General features: G+C 41.9%; 1 protein-coding gene across 2 annotated transcripts in view; it reads right to left on the bottom strand.

The window, feature by feature from the left end:
- The window catches only part of CACNA2D3 (calcium voltage-gated channel auxiliary subunit alpha2delta 3), an 871,068-nt gene that overhangs the window by 56,618 nt on the left and 796,203 nt on the right, over positions 1 to 18,247 (bottom strand). For both annotated transcript variants that reach the window (XM_081524872.1, XM_081524871.1), the window contains 4 exons: positions 12,268 to 12,343; positions 9,653 to 9,705; positions 7,959 to 8,014; positions 369 to 480 (listed from right to left, as the gene is read on the bottom strand). In XM_081524872.1, coding sequence (XP_081380998.1) covers positions 369 to 480; positions 7,959 to 8,014; positions 9,653 to 9,705; positions 12,268 to 12,343 — 297 coding nt within the window. The remainder of the gene's footprint in view (positions 1 to 368; positions 481 to 7,958; positions 8,015 to 9,652; positions 9,706 to 12,267; positions 12,344 to 18,247) is intronic.

Raw genomic sequence — 18,247 nt, forward strand, 5'->3', positions numbered from 1 at the left:
CCTGAAGGCTTGGTGCCTTCAATAAAAACATCTGAGAAATTTCCCCCAGTTGGTGAAATAAATTGCCAACTGTTAATTGAGATAAAAAACCAATTAGGACTTCTTCCAACCATCTACAAACTGGGCTAAAAATCTCTTATATTCTAGGATGTATTTTCATACATTTGAATGCTTCCCAAACTCTAAACGATCCCTCTAACAAAGCCAAGCGGTGCTCCTTCCAAGCTGATGAGAATAGTTCCTCACACAAGAGGGCAGCCATGTTTCCAGCTCTCAGCGCCGTCTTGGGCATGGCAGCCGCACTGGCCCATCTGGGAAAGGTCTATACCGAACAGAAAGGGGCGGGGGGTAGGGGGCGGGGTGCTTACTTGGAGCAGTCTTCACAAGCAATGTTCCCTGAGGTTTCCTTGATGGTGCGCTCAGAGACGAAGGCTGGATATTCAGTGTCACAAGGCTCCAGGGTCTGTTTCAATTTCTGGGCTGTAGGGATAAGGAAAAAAAAAAAAAAGATAAAGAACACAAGGCACTGGCTTTGTTGTGACTGGCAGCCCACAGTAACTCGGAACGCAGTTCCGCTCCTGCTGCTCTGTGATTTTTCTAGGCACAGCATAATGCATTATTTTCTAATTAGTCAAGTGATTTCATCTGCCAAGCAACTCTATAAGCTATAATTCCTCAAGCAGTTCTGTTGGCGTGATCAACTATCATTTATGCATCTCAAGAATTCTACATTCTGGTACAACATCAGTCACTGTGTCTCCGGCCTCAGACTTACATGACCTTAGCAACAAACACACACACACACATGTACATCCGAATAAATGGATAAAATATAAGCTACATCGTATTATTTAGGGTGAGATAAAGGTCATAATACAGTTGCATGGTTTTATTACAGAAACGAAACTGAAATATGGAATAGTAAAATACGTAATGTCTATGAAACACAGCCATGAACGTAATCCTACTATTGTGAAGTTCCTTGTGCAGAAAGATAGTACTAAATGACCCTGGTACATGGGTAAGTACATAGTAGGTACTTGATAAGGGCTTGGTGATCTATTAAATAATTTAATCAAGTTATGTCCAGTAGGCAAATTTCAAAACCTAATATTTTAAATTTGTAAATTGGGCATGATATAGTTCTTCTACTAGAGGTTGATGTGAGAACTCAATTAAATAATATATGCTGAATACTTAGTGCAATACCTGGAACATAATGAGTGGTAATGTCAATTAATAATACAAGCGAAAGTTTTATTTTCTTTTTGTTTAAAAAACAAAAATAAAGCCAGCATTCTCATGAAGCCATTAGTGATGATGACAATGATGATAGCTACCATTAGCATAGTGGTTAAAGGTAAAGTCAGAGGAGTTTGAAGTGCAAATTCCTGCTTCACTACTTTTAGCTAATCCTCAGTATTCTCATCTGTAAACTGGAGACGCTAGCAGTACAGGTACTCTTCACAGGAGGTTTACTCATGAACATTTTTCCAGTAGAACATTTACTTATAGACTTCCAATACTCAAACTTCGTATGAAGTTTCTGACTGATGTTTACATGGATATAAACATATATTTATAACAAACTCTCCAGGTATATTCCAAATGCAACTGGTTTGGATGTCAGAACCACCATTAGATGTTTCATAGAATGTCCATCTGGGAGGGTGCCAGCACTGAGAGAGGCATCACAGGGTTACTGAAGGCAAAACAACTGTTTGGTAACAACCAGGTAATTGTGGGGTGATTAGAAAGCCATGTTTTAAGCGTTTACACCCTTATGTGATTCTTTTATATACAGGCCTTTTCACTGAGCTTTAATTATTCTGAGGAAATTGATTGGGGTTTGGAGTTGAAGCATAATACATTGTAGTTTTTCTTATTTAAAACAAAAGGAAGTAGACTCAATCAGCTTTTTGTGCAAAACGTGATTTTAGGAACTGGTCGTTGACATTAAGCGGTGATTCACATACTAACTCACAGGGTTGTTCTGAGGAATGAATAGACTAACGCATGCATAACTCTCAACAGAGTGACACACAAGCATCTTTTCACATACATTTTTGCCCCTCTCTCCCTGCCTTCATGTTACCATCTACATACCATCTTCATGTTACTCTACATGCTAACTGCAGAGTAGCTAACAGCACAAATTCTGGGTGCTGTGAATTCTGCTGCTGCTGTGTGACATTAAGTGGGTTTTTAATTTCTCCATACTGTAATGTTTTCTGCAAAATAGGAAGAACAGAACCAACCCCAAAGGGTCATTTGAGGATGAAACAACTTCATCTATTGGAAGTGGCTGGTACACTGCCAGTGCTACACGTTTACAGCCACCACCACTTCTACTGTGAATGCTATTATATTGAATCCTAAGACTATCAGCCTTATTGGCCCATCACTGTTTGCTTGGAATGGCAAACAGATAGCTGCCTCCCTGATCCTGACAGCACTGAGGGTAGCGTGCTGGTAGCCATCGTGCCTGCAAAGGGCCAAGTTCCAGACACTGTCTATCCCCTGAGCCTATGGTGCTAGCTCTCAGGAAGTGTCCTTACATGCTTGCTGAGCAAATGAATAATTCTTCTGAATGGTGTTTTTCAGGCAAATAAAACAGACAAAGGAAATGGGAGATTCTCAGTCCCTAATGGCAAATGGACTGCCTTGGGTGGAAGGCAAGGGGATTTCAGGTGGCGCAGGTTCAACAGTAACAACACAGAGGCACTTGGTTGGAACATCATTCTCTTCCCATTTCTTTGTCAATGTCCTTGATTTTGGTCAGGAAGATGACTTTGTTTGATGCTAGGCAGTTTTTGCCTTTTTTTTTCTTTCATTTGTTCTTTTTCTCCTTTATTCTAGGGAGGCCAAACATGAAGCTCAGAGGAGCTAACTATAATATGATAGTACAGTTTATTTTCAGGGTTATTATTTTTACAATTGATTATACAGCAAACAGGACTAACTTTTAACTTGGGAAGCTGCATTTTAATATTTTATTTTTAAAAAGTCAGCTCGCTGAAATAAAGATTAAGCAAATAAAAGCATAGATTATAAGTTGATACAGTGTAAGCATGCAGATGGAATATAATGATGGTAACAGATAAATTTATTAAGAAATTACTACATGACAGAAGTCATTCCACTTTACTCATATTTGTCTAGTACTACATGACAAAATTTAAACAAATCAAACTATGAGATAGCAGCAAGTGTTAATTCTGTTTTGTAAATTAGTGAATGGAGGAGAGGATGAAGTGAACTGCCTAAATTCATCCAGTGAGTATGTGCCAGGGCCAAAATTTGAACTCGGGCTGTCTGGTTCCCACACATATATATTTAACTGCTGTATGAAGTTTGGCCAATGAGAGAAAGGAAGAAAGATCTTTGGGGGGCAGGCTGAGATAGGCAGCACACGTGATTTAAATAACCCTGATAACTGTAACATCTCTAATTGTCTGGGCCCAGTTACAATGCAAAGAGTCCAAATCTCTCAGTGGAGAGACTCATTTGGCTCTGATCCTTTCTGTAGATAAATTCTTATTCCTTTCACAACTCTAGGTCACCCATACTGATGTGGTAATAAGCCCTTAAGTTTATTTGAAGTAAGACTATAGATTGGCTGGAAATTGCTTGGTGCTTTTGGGAAACACATGAATTATCATATAAAACCATGGCCACATTTAATCTAAATAGTATGGTTTATTGTGAAGATGTTTCTTTGTCTGGAGTGCTATGGGAAAACACCATATATATTTGCCAGTTGTTACTGTTTATTTATGGAATTTCAAACCAATAACTAAGGCTGCCAGTCATCTGATGGGTACTGTTTTAACTCTCAGGCATTTAAAACTCATCATCTTACAAAGGTGTTGGTACATAAGGATTGTGGAACTCAGCTAGACTGATTCCTTTTTTTTTTTTTTCTCCCCAGAAGAGAAAATTGAAGTTCAGGAAGTAGACACAGACTGCCTTGAGCCCCACAGAAAGTGACTTATCATGATCATCATTTACCTAAACAGCAAAACCACCTTTGCAGCCAATACTCACTAAGAGCCTGCATGTGTGCGTGCATGGGTGCGTGATAAGTGGCTTCAGTCGTGTCCAACAACTCTTTGTGACCCCATGGATGGTAGCCCGCCAGGCTCCCCTGTCCAAGGGATTCTCTAGGAAAGAATACTGGAGTGAGTTGCCATTTCCTCCTCCAGGGGATCTTCCCAACCCAGGGATCGAACCCATGTCTCTTACATCTCCTGCATTGGCAGGTGGGTCCTTTACCACTAGCGCCACATGGGAAGCCCCACTAAGTGCCTACTACAAGCCAAACACCACACTAGATGCTTTGATGGATGGAATTCTCACCCTCTCACGGTGAGCACGGCCCTGCTGCTATCCTGTTTTACAGATGAAGAGACTAAAACTTAGAGAAATGAAGTTAACTGCTTGCCTGTCCCACCATTGTATGGTCTGAAGCCCAAATGCATATGCATGTCCTCGTCACATCCTGGAGCCTTCACTCTTGGCCATCACCCTGTCTGCTTCTCACCCCAATTACACTGCATGTCTCAGGCTGAAGCCGCCAGGACCTATCACTCACTTACAACAAGGCACCCAGTGGAGCATCCACACAATTGGATTTCTTTAATTTTCCCTTAGCAACAAATGTCCCTGATGAGAATAACTGACTTGGGTTCACAGTAATTATGTGCAGACAATCAGGAATGAATAGAGTTGCCATTTGAAAAGCTTTCCTCTTCTTTTGTCTCTGCGAATGCACCCTCATTCATAACCGGGTGCCAGCAAGCTCCATTCTCTTTGTGCAACTTCGCCAAAATGATACCTTTGTGATAATCAAGCAGAAATGGCCTTCCACAGTCCCCTTCATTAAGGAAATGAAGCAGATAAACAGTGTAATTATGGATTCCATTTTTAGTTAAACAAAGATGTATGTCTCAGCTCAGGGTCTTTATCCAGTAAGGGAAGGGTAAATTTAGAATGCAAAAACCTCGCAAGGCAATATTGTTATGGTGCTTGGAACTTTTCCCAGCTTATACTGAGTCTGAGATTCACATTCACATCTAACAAAGATTCAGATGATAGCAGCTCTGTGGGTGAGAGCATTCACCATTGGAATCAGTTTCTTCATCTATAAAATGGAAAAAGTCATAGCCATGCCCAGCAGAGGGCTGCAGGTCCGAATGAGACGATCAATCCACGTGGGGCAGCCTGCTCAACACAGGACTCACAGAAGGCCAGCTGCGTCTCCCGCCGCCCTCCAGCGGAGGTGGCCGGTTTTGGTTTACGGTTGAGCTTATTTTCTCCCAGCTGCCTGACTTAGGTGTCTCGGAGAGGCTCAACGACACATTCCAGCAGTCCCCACCTCTCAGGTATGTTGAAGGGATCTGAAGAGAACCCAGTGCTGGCACTCTGGAAGCGAAAAAGTGCTACCTACGAGCACAGCACTTGCAGATGTTTTAACCATCCGACAAGGTCTTTGTGCAGTCTGTCAATGGAGTGAGATGATTTGGAATTACCTATTAAGAGTTGTTTAAAAAGTTTCTAAGACAGAAAACACAGACCTGAAGCATCACATCATTCCTCTTAGCTAAAATTTTAGCTAAGCTGGAGGAGAAAAAAGGGAGAAGAAAGGTGAACTTTCAGAATGAGAACCTCCACGAGTTTCTGAGTGCCAAGATTGTGCCCCCCTTCATAATTCATCTCTCCCACCCTACACCCCTCAGTCTACATCAAGATTGCTCAATAGTGGCACTGTTGAGATTTAGTCAGATGATTCTTTGTTGTAAGGGGCTGTCCTACATGTTATAGAGTGTTTACGGGCATCTCTGACCTCTAAGCACTGGATGCCAGTAGCTCTCTCCCAACCCCAGTTGTGACCAAAAATGTCTCAACATTCCAATGACCCCTGGGAGGCAAAATCACCCCTACACTGAAAATTACTGGTCTAAGCAGATATCCTAGTTCACAGAGACTGGCACTCAGAAGTAACTCAACAACGAACTGTCCATGTCAAGGACCAACACAAGAGTGAGGGCAGATGCCTGTGGCAGCAGGGAAGGGAAGCTGGCCAAGGTAAGAGTGGGGTTAGTGGCAAGGAAGGTTGGCACCCACAACAAAAGCCCAGTGGGTAGGGTGGGCAGGCCATGTGGATATGAATAGGAAAGAGAGGAATGCCAAAAAGTGAAGCACTGAAGACCACCAGCCTGCTGCCCCAGCACTGAGCACACTCCTCAGAAGGAGCCAGACATTTAAGCCAAAAGAGACACCAGCTCCCAAAACGGGAGCCCCGCCTACCACGCATGGTGACTTGCCCTGTGCCACACCTTGCATGTGGGCTTTGCATGCATGGTTGAATCCATTGCTCACAGCCATATCACATCTTATCTCTGTTGACAAGCAAGGAAACCAAAGCTCATAATGACCAAGCAACTTGTCCAGAACTGCACAGCCAGCAAGTGGCAGAGGAAGGCTGCCTAACTCAGAAGTCAAGGGCTTCATCTCTAGGTGAAACAGGGCTCCAAGCATGACTGGGAAGGACTGAGATCTGTCCCAAGGCACTGGTGCCACAGAAACAGCAGCCATCTGACCAACTACCATCCACTCGCTTGGCCTCCACTGATCATTTTCCTTCCTTTTCTCTCATTTAATCTCATGTACCTTTTTTTTTCACCCCAATAGTAAAAATCTGGACATGCTAGCCAAGTAAAAAAAGTGACTAGAAAAAGATAACAAGTACCCATTAGGGAGTTCCTTCTCATCTTCCTTTTTCAAACCATCTACAATTTTAAACAAAAGCAGGTTCATGTTATAGGTAAAATTTTCTTTGGGGTATCTGAGGGTCTTCTCTTCCTAATTCATATTTTGGTCTCTGTTTATTGACTCCCCAGTGGCCTGACTGCTGATCCAAGTTAATTCTACATCCTCCTTCTCTCCAGTCATTGGGGGTTTGGGGGGCATATGCAATTTTGCATATCGTTTTTCTTGCTAAATATCACTAAATTTTATAATTATTTCCTATGGCTTTCTGTGAATGGGCTGTCATTTTTTGGTAACAGTAACTTTGTTTCCTATTGTCTGTTTCTATTTTGTATATAGATTCATTTGTATTAATTTTAGACTCCACATGTAAGTGATGTCATAAAGTATCTGTCTGTCTTACTTTACTAAATATATTCTCTACTTCCATTCATACTGCTGCAAAGGGCAATATTTCATTCTTTTTACAAGTCAACATCATCATCACCATTATCATAAATTAATTACAGCTACCTTTTTGAGGGCTTACTATATTCCAGTCCTACACTCAGTCTACACCATGATTTATCTTACCATTAAATGCACACATACACACAAATAATAAGAGACAAATATTATTTATTATTTTCTTTATTTAGCTTACTGTGGGGAAACTGAGCCTCGAAGAGATGAGCTAACTTGACAAAGGCCAAACTCAGAGCCAGAACTTATATCCATATTAATCTAACTCTAAACTCAGGCCTCTAATAGTTTCTACTAATTATTGATTGAATCATTGATGGCTTTTTCAGCAAGGAAAATAGTATGATCAGGGATTTATATTTTATGAAAGGTAATAGTAAAAAGGTGATGGTTGTTCATTCATTCAGCCTGAGAAAGGCAATGTGTCTGTCATCCTTAGATTTCAGCACTGCCCACTAGCTTCTGAAGAATTCACCTGTGCAGTGTATGACCTCAAAACCTTAGTTAAGGAAACAGGTCAAAGTGTACATTCAACACGCGCTGTGGAATTTCTGTCAGACTGAACGGCTCTGCCCTCAGCACAAAGGATGCGTTCTGCTAACAGAAAGGAGAAATCATCACTTTGTCTTGGGTAGTTTTATGTGAGCACATCCCTGGTGAAAAGTAGCTGGCGAATCCCGGGTTCATCACTCTGAGCAAGTAAAACGAAGACAGCTGTTCCTTACCTTTAGCTGTCATATCTGCGTGCCACCAACTGCAAAGGTTAAATTCCACCAGAAACCTAAGCAGGGAATGGAAAAGCCCAATGTTACTTGGTCACCCACACCCTGAATGGAAGAGTGACATTCTGTGTTATTCAACATCACTCACCTCATTTGAAAGAATAACATCATCTGATATCTGGATATATCAACATGGTTGGTTCAGTTACCACTGAATTTTCACTAGGGTTGGTCTTACTTGTGAAAGACTGTTTTATCACCAATGCCAGCCAAACCCTGAAATCAGGTTCACTTAAGACTCAGGGATTCTTTTGAGAAATATCATGCTTTATAGGGAAAACTTTTTTTCTTGTTATAGTCTGAGTCCACAGTAAAAAGTCCACATTCAAAGGGCTTCTCCTGCCTTGGTTCAGAAATACAAACAGAATAGTCTCTACTTAGACTATTATATGCAGTATAGGATCCTTTCAAAATTTATACTGTAACACAAATGTATTTGAGTGTGTGTTGTGTGTGTGTAGGGCAAACTTGTGAGGACAACTGGAATAAACTCCTTTTTAGGAAATTATGCCCCAATGCAACTTCACAAAAATCATAATTTCTCAATTGCTAGTAAAGAATGCCAGTGAAAGTGAAAGTTGCTCAGTCGTGTCTGACTCTTTATAATCCCATGGACTACACAGTCCATGGGATTCTTCACAGCAGAATACTGGAGTGGGTTGCCATTTCCTTCTACAGGGGATCTTCCCAACCCAGGCATCAAACCCAGGTCTCCCACATTGTAGACAGATTCTTTACCAGCTGAGCCACCAGGTAAACTCAAATGAAAGGAAATGGATCAAAATCTAGTCATTTCCTTCTCAGGCTCATGGCTGCTATCACTCGCAGCTCACAATGAAAATCCCACTATTACCTGTATTTTCTGTCTCTTATATACATGAAGAACTTACTCTCCACATGAAGTTATACTTAATATAGGTTACATTAAAGCAATAACTAAGGCATTGTCTGTTCACGAAATAACAAGGTATCTGCCTTAAACACACAGAACTGGAAATTTAATGGGGAAAATAAGAATAAGAGTTTGGGGCAGCTTGAATGATCTGGTTTCCATGCTGGTCCATGGAATTCCTTCCTTCTGTGTGACACAGTGTTTCTGTAATGTGTCATCTGGAAGTCAAGCCTTTCATCTTTGTGCCATTTCAAGTCTGACCTAAGTCACAGATGCATCCAGCAGGACTGTAATTTGACAAGGTAAACAATTAAATCACACCTGAGAAAGCCCCTGACCCATGACTGCACAGGCCCCCATGCCTGCACATGCCAAGACATCCAAAGCAGCACAGTGGACAGCCCTGGCAATTTGTTCTTCTGACCACAGCCCACCCAGGCTGCATTAAAAACAGCCAGACATCGATGTTAAATTTAACAGTAACCACAATAAATAAATTTGGTTTGTGTACTGCAAGCTGTTAGTCTGCTAAACAGTGACATAAGGGCATAAGCAGTGACCACGATTCACCTATTAAAAGATGATCTTTTAGACTCTACATTCAATATTTCGAGATGTTCAGTGAGTTTATCCAGAGTATTAGGAATCATCTAATGTTTATTGGAAGCATGAAGCACAATCTCTCAATTCACTTTAGAACACAGAAAAGTAATGCTTTTTTAAAAACGCAGAAAATTGTACTTACAAGACAAGTTCTGTCATTATCCATTTTACTGCGGCAAGGAAGGCATTATAAGGCTGCAGAGAAGAATTTGGTTCATTAAAAACAATGTATCACGCACAAAATTTGTAGTTTAACCTAAGGCTTTACATAAAGACAATGTTATTCTTCTAGAGAGATTCATATCATGTCAAAAAACAGTGAAGCTCTCCCTTAAAGATGAAAATGGTTGGATACTATATCCCAAAACTAACATTTTAAAACTTTGAACTCCCCTGTGGTAAGATGTGATTTACAAGTCAAATAAATATGATCTAATACAGGGGTTATCTCTGGGAGGAAAAAGGAAGTTCAGCAAACGATGCTTAAACCTTTACCCTCTGGGGGCTAATATTTCACAGCCTAATGCTGAGCGGCAGGAATCATATAACTAATTTCAAATGGTAATTCTCAGGGCTGCCTTTTGGAAAGGTGATTCCCTGCTCTCCATCACTGTATGTCATTCATTGAAATAAGCAAAAATTGCACATACTTGATTTTAATGCCACCCATGAATTATGTAGGATTTAAGCTGCCTTTTCTCACACTCACATATTCGGACTTGAAAAAAAATGATAACCATATAAACCTGTGATTTTATCCTTGCAGAAAATCCCCTTCACTCTATAAAAGAAGGCATTGACAGGCTAATCTTTATTTCAGAATATTTTAATTAAAAAAAGCAGTGGGATTGTTTACCCTGTGATATTTCCTATGTGGATAATTCAATTTCCTGAATTCTGGAAAACACCAGGTCTCCCCCTCAGTCAGTTCTTTGTACCTAGGTATGCCAGATATGTGAGCAGTGGGTGGACTTGAGAGACAGGCAATGACATTGGCAAAGCCCGGGCCCCAAGCTGCAGGTCCAGAAAAGCCTCAGAACCTTTTGTGGTTTCCTTTAGGTAGCAGGGAAATGAAATGCCTAATCCTGGTTTCTGATGTGATGGCTGCTTAATCCTACCTTCAAAGCATTTTGATGATAAGGACTAGAACTAGGAATGGGAGGATTATCCAGTTTCAAGTAAAACAAGAACAAATTTACATACCCCTAAACATTTTTAAAAACATCCCTGTTCAAGCCAATAAGCAAATGCACAGAACAACAGTCCGCGGGGGTTACTCCCAGCCCACCCAGATGCCAGACTGAATCTCGGACTCTGATTGAGTGTGTCCTCATCACTCCCTGAACCACAGGGCTTTCAGGATTAGGGTCATATAAAGATGGGAATTATTAACTATTTCCTAAAACCAAATGCAGCCACGCAGTCCTGTGGTTCTGCCATTACACTTCTTATGGCTTGAAAAATGACCATCTCTCTTTCAGACCATAGGACAGTTCTGGGTCTTTGTACCCCCCACTGGGATGGGTAGTGACATTTCAGTGTGGGAGGAGAGAATGAATGAAGGGATTAAGGCAGTTTTGGAAGTGAGGAGGGAGAGGCACAGGGGCAGGATACTCAAGGATTCTCTGTCAGATGCTGGCTCAATGCAGGGTAAACAAAGGGATTATGTAAATATGGGATTAAAAATTTAAATGCACGTTAACAATTCAGAAGGGCAAAGCCATTGAGCTTTTAAGCCTAATGATAAAAACATATCTTGGGAACATTTTAAGTCTGGAAATACTTATGCTAAGGTTAGCGAAACTGGGTTAGGAAATATGTGTTGATTCTCATTCTAAAAAGTGGTATTTTTCAAATTGTCCCATTTTTAGTTCCAAGTTGCCTCTCAGAAATGTCCCAGCTCAGAATCATTTCTTGCTCCCTTAGTGTAGGAGAACTGTGTTGAATATTTGGTTTTTAAATAATCCCCTTGCAAGATCTTACATCTGCAAATGAGAAGGTGTGTATTTATATTTTAAAACCAAAATGGCTCTTAAATTTTGTGTTTCAAACCAAATTTTAGGTTGATTTTTGAAATTTACAAAATGATAACATGTAAGGGTTATACTTATACCTATATGCCAGACTATGTAGAAGTATCTATGTCTGCTTTTTCTGTGTTTTCAAGTTATTGGTGGCCAGACTTACGTTGCTTGCACATTGTAAATTATATTTTTAAACCAAGGGTAAATTTTAAGTTAATTTCTGGTGATCTGAAAGCCACTTCCTAATGATACAAAGTTATGTTGATGGATCGTCAACTGTGACACCATGGATGGATCAGCTCCAGGGAAAATAATGTTAAAAGCAGCAGCACAATTAGAGTGGTGAATCTCTGATCAAAATGTGGATTTGTTCACAGGCTAGCAGCTCTATTATAACCAAAAAGAAGATTTCTAGTGAACCAAACCAAAGTCTCTTTTATTTGAGAATGAGGGAATAGACAAAACTTCTCTCCTTTTCTGCCCATCAAAAGGGCGGTTGCTGCATTAATCCATCAAAGACTTTAGGTCTGTCTGTCATTCCGGAAATCACTGAAATCACTGGATTTGGATTTAACAGACATAACTTTTCTTAATAAATGAAATCAGGAAACACATTTAAATATTCATTATTTTGAAACAGATAAACTTGATGGGTCCAAAGAAAACTATATGCTTACACACAGAGACAGGAAAAAACACACAGCTGTCTTCTGAGTGACTGTACTGTACTTACATCCAGGAGACCATGGGCGCCATCACTGCTCTCCTTGTTGGCCCTGCACATGGCTTGATAGTCATAAAGGGTAATTCTATAGAAGAGAAGGGAAAGGAGCTTCACTAAATGGGAAAACATGAGAACCACATGGTGCTGTGGACCAACCAGCAGGTGAACAGTCACTAACCACCAGCCAGTGCAACAGTGACAAACACAAATCAAGGCAGGCCTAACAAAGGTGTTGCTTCCAAGATGGCTCAGTGGTAAAGAATCCGCCTGCCAATACAGGAGACGTGGGTTCGATCCCTGGGTTGGGAAGATCCCGTGGAGAAGGAAATGACAACCCACTCCAGTATTCTTGCCTGAAGAATCAAATCAGAATCCCAAAGAAGAGCCTGGGGAGGCTACAGTCTATGGGGTCACAAAAGAGTCGGACACAACTTAGTAACTAAACAACAACAACAAGAGTGACAAGCAAGGGACACAGCAAAGTCCAGGACTACAGACACAGTCATGTCACACTTGGAGCTTAAAGAACAAAGAGACAAAGGTTATCAGTGGGATGGAAAAAAGGGGGGCAGAACCCTCCTCCCCAGAAAGCATGATAAAATAGTCATTTTGGCTTGAACAAGGATGAGTTGCATGGACAAGGATACTCCAAAGGAATATGCTGTTTTAAACTGAATCCTGGGCCTCTGCTGGAATCCACATGGACAGAAGAGCTGGGGAGGGTCACTTTGGGTTAAGAAATGGCAGGATCCACTGTCTCTTTTAGGCACTAAGAAATAGGCTCAGACCAAGAGAAGGCCAGCTCCTTGACTATTTGTTGAAAACCAGCTGACTCCCTGGTTGGAGACCCGCCCCCACCTCTTTCATTACCACCACCGTAGTAGTGAGTGTATTCTTACTTTTGAAAACAGTGCAGTTTATGAAACAAGAAAATGGATGTTTCTTTTCTGCCTTAGTGGTAAAAATATAGCTCTTATTCCAGTTATGACCTTTATTCAGCTGCAACGATATTTTACTTTCAATTTTTTTCCAGATATTTTAGTTTCTTATTAACACTTTTACAAAGTAAAAAAGAATGGCAATTTCCAGTAGCTAGTTAAGAGCTTTAAGATGGAGCAAATACTTTATCCTACACATGCATTTCATCCCTCCCCCCAGTTCCTCTCCCCACTATTCCTGGCATCCCAAAGGAGAGACACTTAAAGTCCAACCTGAGTTATGTAACAGTTGCCAGATGACACGTTAACACTGTAATACATGAACTTCTAAATGACTGGAAGGAATTCTCCCTCCAGGAATCCCTTTCTGAAATAAGGCAGTGCTTAATGTGAAGCATACTTAATGTTGGGCTGGCAACGTACGCTAGAATAAAAGTTCCAGACTGCAGGACTGGGGTCGGATCTGTTTCACACCTAGCACAGCACCCAGCAGGGAGAAGGTATTAATATTCTGACTTAAAAGGTCGAATGCATGAATGATCATCTGATTGCCTGAATCTTGAATAGTCGATGACTCAACTGAGATTGAGGAGATCAACTGCAAAATGTGATGTGTAGGCTTCCTCCTTTAGAAATAAATTAGAGAGATTACACACCCAGATTAACCAAAGAGCACCTATGGGCACCCAGAAGAAAACCAGCCACTCTGACCCTATTGAGATGGAAACCAGTCCCTGATGAGCACCACTCAGGCATCCGTAGGCGGCAAAGCCAAAGTGGGTCCAAGTGCAGCACAATCTCCTGGCAAGTCCTCCAAAGCCCCTTCTGCTTCAGGACATTTTTAGTCTTGCTGACTGTCTTCTGACTTTTTCCCTCTCAGCAGATGCAAGCCGAACCAGTGTATACTGAGAAAGAAATGAAGCCTATGAACCATCCAAGTATCTGGCTTGGGGAACTCCCTGAATAAACTTCTCACAGAAACACTCATCACTAATGTAGCCCTGACACTAATTCAGCCACAGAATAAACCGTAGGCCACAATGGACAATGCTGATCGGCCCCTGACTGGCCCACCACACCAGTCTGCATCCTCAACAGGGGATTTCTGCAGGTGCCCATGGAAGGGTTTTCTAGGATTTGACCAGAACTATTATTAGCTTTATCCTTTTCCTACTACCCAACTCTGTCTCTGCAGCTGGAATCTGGATCAGAGCTGGTGAAAGGCAGCATGGGTTGAGTGGAACATGGATGTGCTTGGTGTCTTATAGACATGGATGAAGTACGGCCTTGGCTTAAAAGATCGGTTCTGCCATTTATCCAGGGTGCAATCATGGCAGGTTGCTCACCTTTTTCTGAGGCTTTATTTTTTCACTTATAAATAAACTTCCAGAGATGTTCTGAGTTTCAATAATCAGGCATGTGGAAGGATACTGAAATACATTATGCATCATGCTAGTCTCATTATGAGTCTTACAACAGAAGGCCTGATTTTGTTCTTTGCTGGATCTTGGACTCTTAAAGCTACACTATTCCCAGAGTCCCAAGTGACTGGTAGTGTAACTTAATGATTAACAATCTACCTTTGAAGCCAGTGACCTAAGCTCAAATCATAACTCATCTACATATTACAATGCTGTTTTTATTTAACCCTCTTTGTGCCTCAGTTTTCTCATCTGTAAAATAGTGAGAGCAATGGCTTCCTTATAGGGTGGTCATGAGGATTAAATGAGGTTGTACACATGTACCGCCTTTAGCATAGTGCCTAGTACAGAGAAGGCATTCAGCAGAAGACAGGGCTGCAGCTGCTGTTGTAATTTATTAGTCTGGTTTTCACTGCCATTATTAATTAATGGGGGTAGTGTTAAACACATTGGGAATTGACTCAGGCTTTATCCAGCTGGCTGGATAGGCCTCCTGGTTTTCTTAGCTCATTGGCATGTATGATGCAGTATAAAATTCACACTTGTTACTACAATAACAGACACCTTCAGAAGCCACGCTGAGGTTATCAAGGGATCATGTGGCAGCTTCTGTCCATGAGCTTTATAGCTGAAGACCAGGGTAACAATAGCTGATGTTTACTGAAGTCTATTTAGCAACTGTCAGTCTATTTAGCAACTGTCAGCAAGATACTCTTCTAAGGATGTCCCTGTGAGAGTCTAATCATTCCCATTTCACAGAGGGGCAAACCAAGTCTCGGCCAGCCTAAAAATGTGCCCAAGGTCACATACCTAACAGGTGCAGAGCCAGAATTATATGGGGGCCACGCTGAATCCACCTCACTCTGCCTTCTGCTCAGCACCAGGTTCTGACAGGTCCTAGGAAACGCTTAGAATTCAGCCCTGTGTCCCACCCCAGAGTCTTACTGGAATGTCACAGGAAAAGCTACCCAAGATAAAGTCTCATAATCAATATCCAGAATCAACTTTCAACCCAAGTTGAGGGGCTGTTATGGGGTCACCAGGTCAGGCTGGACCAACTGTCCAGGCTAGTGATACCCCTTTGCCCTGGTAACTGCCCTGACAGACAGATGGCTGGAAGCTCAGGACTCTGCTGAAATCATTTTCAAAGGCTCCAGTTTACAAGTTGGGGTCAAACTCAACTGCTCTGGGGGCAGCCTCCGGGTCAGGGTCCCTGCCTTTCATTTCATAAGGAAGCTTTCCTGATCTGATTGCCATGAAGGAGGTTACAAAACAAACCTGCTCTGTCTTCTCCACACTTAAGACAGCTTTAACTAGATGTTGCAGAGAGACTTCCAGATTGTTGCCCTTTCTGAAGTGATTTTGTTACTGTTTTAAATAACTCCATTTTGTGGCTACCTGTATCCTGTTTGGCTGATTATAGTTAAAGAACATGATAATTGCCTGCTTTCATTTGGCTCTAAAATAAGCCCCGAGCGTCCTGCCCAGCCCAAGATTGGGGCTGCACTGCTGCACTCAGCAGCAGGGGTTTATTCTTATTGCAGATAACATGCCTTAATCTCCATGACATCACCACCAGGCCATGGCCACCGCGCGGGCTGCTGGGAGACCTTATCATTAGCATCTCTCTGCTCCCCAGATGGGTCTCTTTGAAACCTTGACGGAAGGCAGATACAGTCTCTGAAGAAGAAACTCAAAGCAATGTAAACCAAGCATGGGCAACCCTATGTGTCCTGTACTGGGTGCCCGGCTCGTGACATTAGGATTTACTTAAAGCCATTATCCTGATTCTGCTCGTTTCCAACTAGACAAAAATTACAACCAAGAACAAGATTTCTCCAAAAAAAACAACGTTGAATTTCAAAGGCGTGAGTGCAGCTAATTTAAGGTCCTTACTAATGTTGGGCACCAGCATTTATTAAACACCTACTACGTGACTGTGATGCCAGATACTTTGCCTGCAATGACTCTAACTCACTTTGGCTAAAAATTTGGCCCCAAACCAGTCTTGAAACAGCTTAATGTTTGCAAATATGGCCCTAAAAACATAAAGACCCACTGAGGGTCATATTTAAGCAATTTTCAACCAAAAAGTAGGAAAAGCAAAGTGACTTACTAAGGCAGCATGTAAAAAATATGTATTCTTTGTTGGGCTATAAAATGTGTTCCCTGGAGCAGTTTTCAACTTCCAAGTGTCAGGGCATGGAGCAGGAACACAGGAAATTCTAAACAAAGGGAATGTCACCATGGGAAGCCTTACTCTTTCTTACACCTTAACAGCCAGGAGAGTGAAAAGCTCCATCTGTTGATCTGAATGCTAACAGAAGATCCAAAAGGAGCTTTTCCTTCTCTCCTTTCTGCCTAGGTGGCCAACTCTTCCATAACCTCTTCTTACAGAGACTGTACTATTCTTTAAGATCAACACAGCACATTTAACACAGCAGAGGTGGTGAATTGAAGCTGCCTATGAACCCTCTGATGGAAAATCACTAAAACCTACCTAGTTAATGAGCACCTATCATTAGAAGAGAATAAGTGCCACAAGGCTGCACCAGCCAGAAGCCTAGTGCACTGGGTATCGGGGCCACTCGGGGTCGAGTACAGAGCCCTAAGGGTGAGCCTCACTCTTTTATAGATTAAGCTGATGGTGATTGCAGCCATGAAATTAAAAGACACTTACTCCTTGGAAGGAAGGTTATGGCCAACTTAGATAGCATATTTAAAAGCAGAGACAGTACATTGCCAACAAAAGTCCGTCTAGTTAAGGCTATGGTTTTTCCAGTGGTCATGTATGGATGTGAGAGTTGGACGGTGAAGAAAGCTGAGCACCGCAGAATTGATGCTTTTGAACTGTGGTGTTGGAGAAGACTCTTGAGAGTCCCTTGGACTGCAAGGAGATCCAATCAATCCATCCTAAAGGAGATCAATCCTGGGTGTTCACTGGAAGGACTGATGTTGAAGCTGACACTCCAATACTTTGGCCACCTCATGCGAAGAGTTGACTCACTGGAAAAGACCCTAATGCTGGGAAGGATTGGGGGCAGGAGGAGAAGGGGAAGACAGAGGATGAGATGGTTGGATGGCATCACCGACTCGATGGACATGGGTTTGGGTAGACTCCGGGAGTTGGTGATGGACAGAGAGGCCTGGCGTGCTGCAGTTCATGGGGTCGCAAAGAGTCGGACACGACTGAGCGACTGAGCTGAACTGAACTGATCAGCCTCAAGTGCTTTTCATCAACTGGTGCTGAAACTATAAAAAGAAACAAAGTCACAGACACTGGTCACATCAGCATCTCACCCAGGTAATAAAAGCAGTAACAATAAGAAAGAATCAGTTACTTTGCGCCATCCAAGTGTTATCTTGGCTGTCCAGGCATGGAGAGGAAACTAACACTCAAGAGGTGAAGTCCCTGTGGCTCTGGGAAGCAGCCACACCTGCTTCACTCCTGGGGCACAGGATAACATACACAAGTGCCTAGTAGGTACACCTAGTCAGTTGCTTGTTTGCTAACTCACCCGGCCGTTCCATGAAAATTAGCCTTCCTTGAAACTGAAGGGGAAAAATGCAATCATGATTAATCCCATGTAGAAAAGGTAAAATTTCTTTTGTTTCTTTGAGTAAGAAATA

The sequence above is a fragment of the Giraffa tippelskirchi genome, chromosome 9 (assembly GCF_054371585.1).
Source record: "Giraffa tippelskirchi isolate mGirTip1 chromosome 9, T2T-mGirTip1v1.2.pri, whole genome shotgun sequence".
Taxonomy (NCBI): domain Eukaryota; kingdom Metazoa; phylum Chordata; class Mammalia; order Artiodactyla; family Giraffidae; genus Giraffa; species Giraffa tippelskirchi.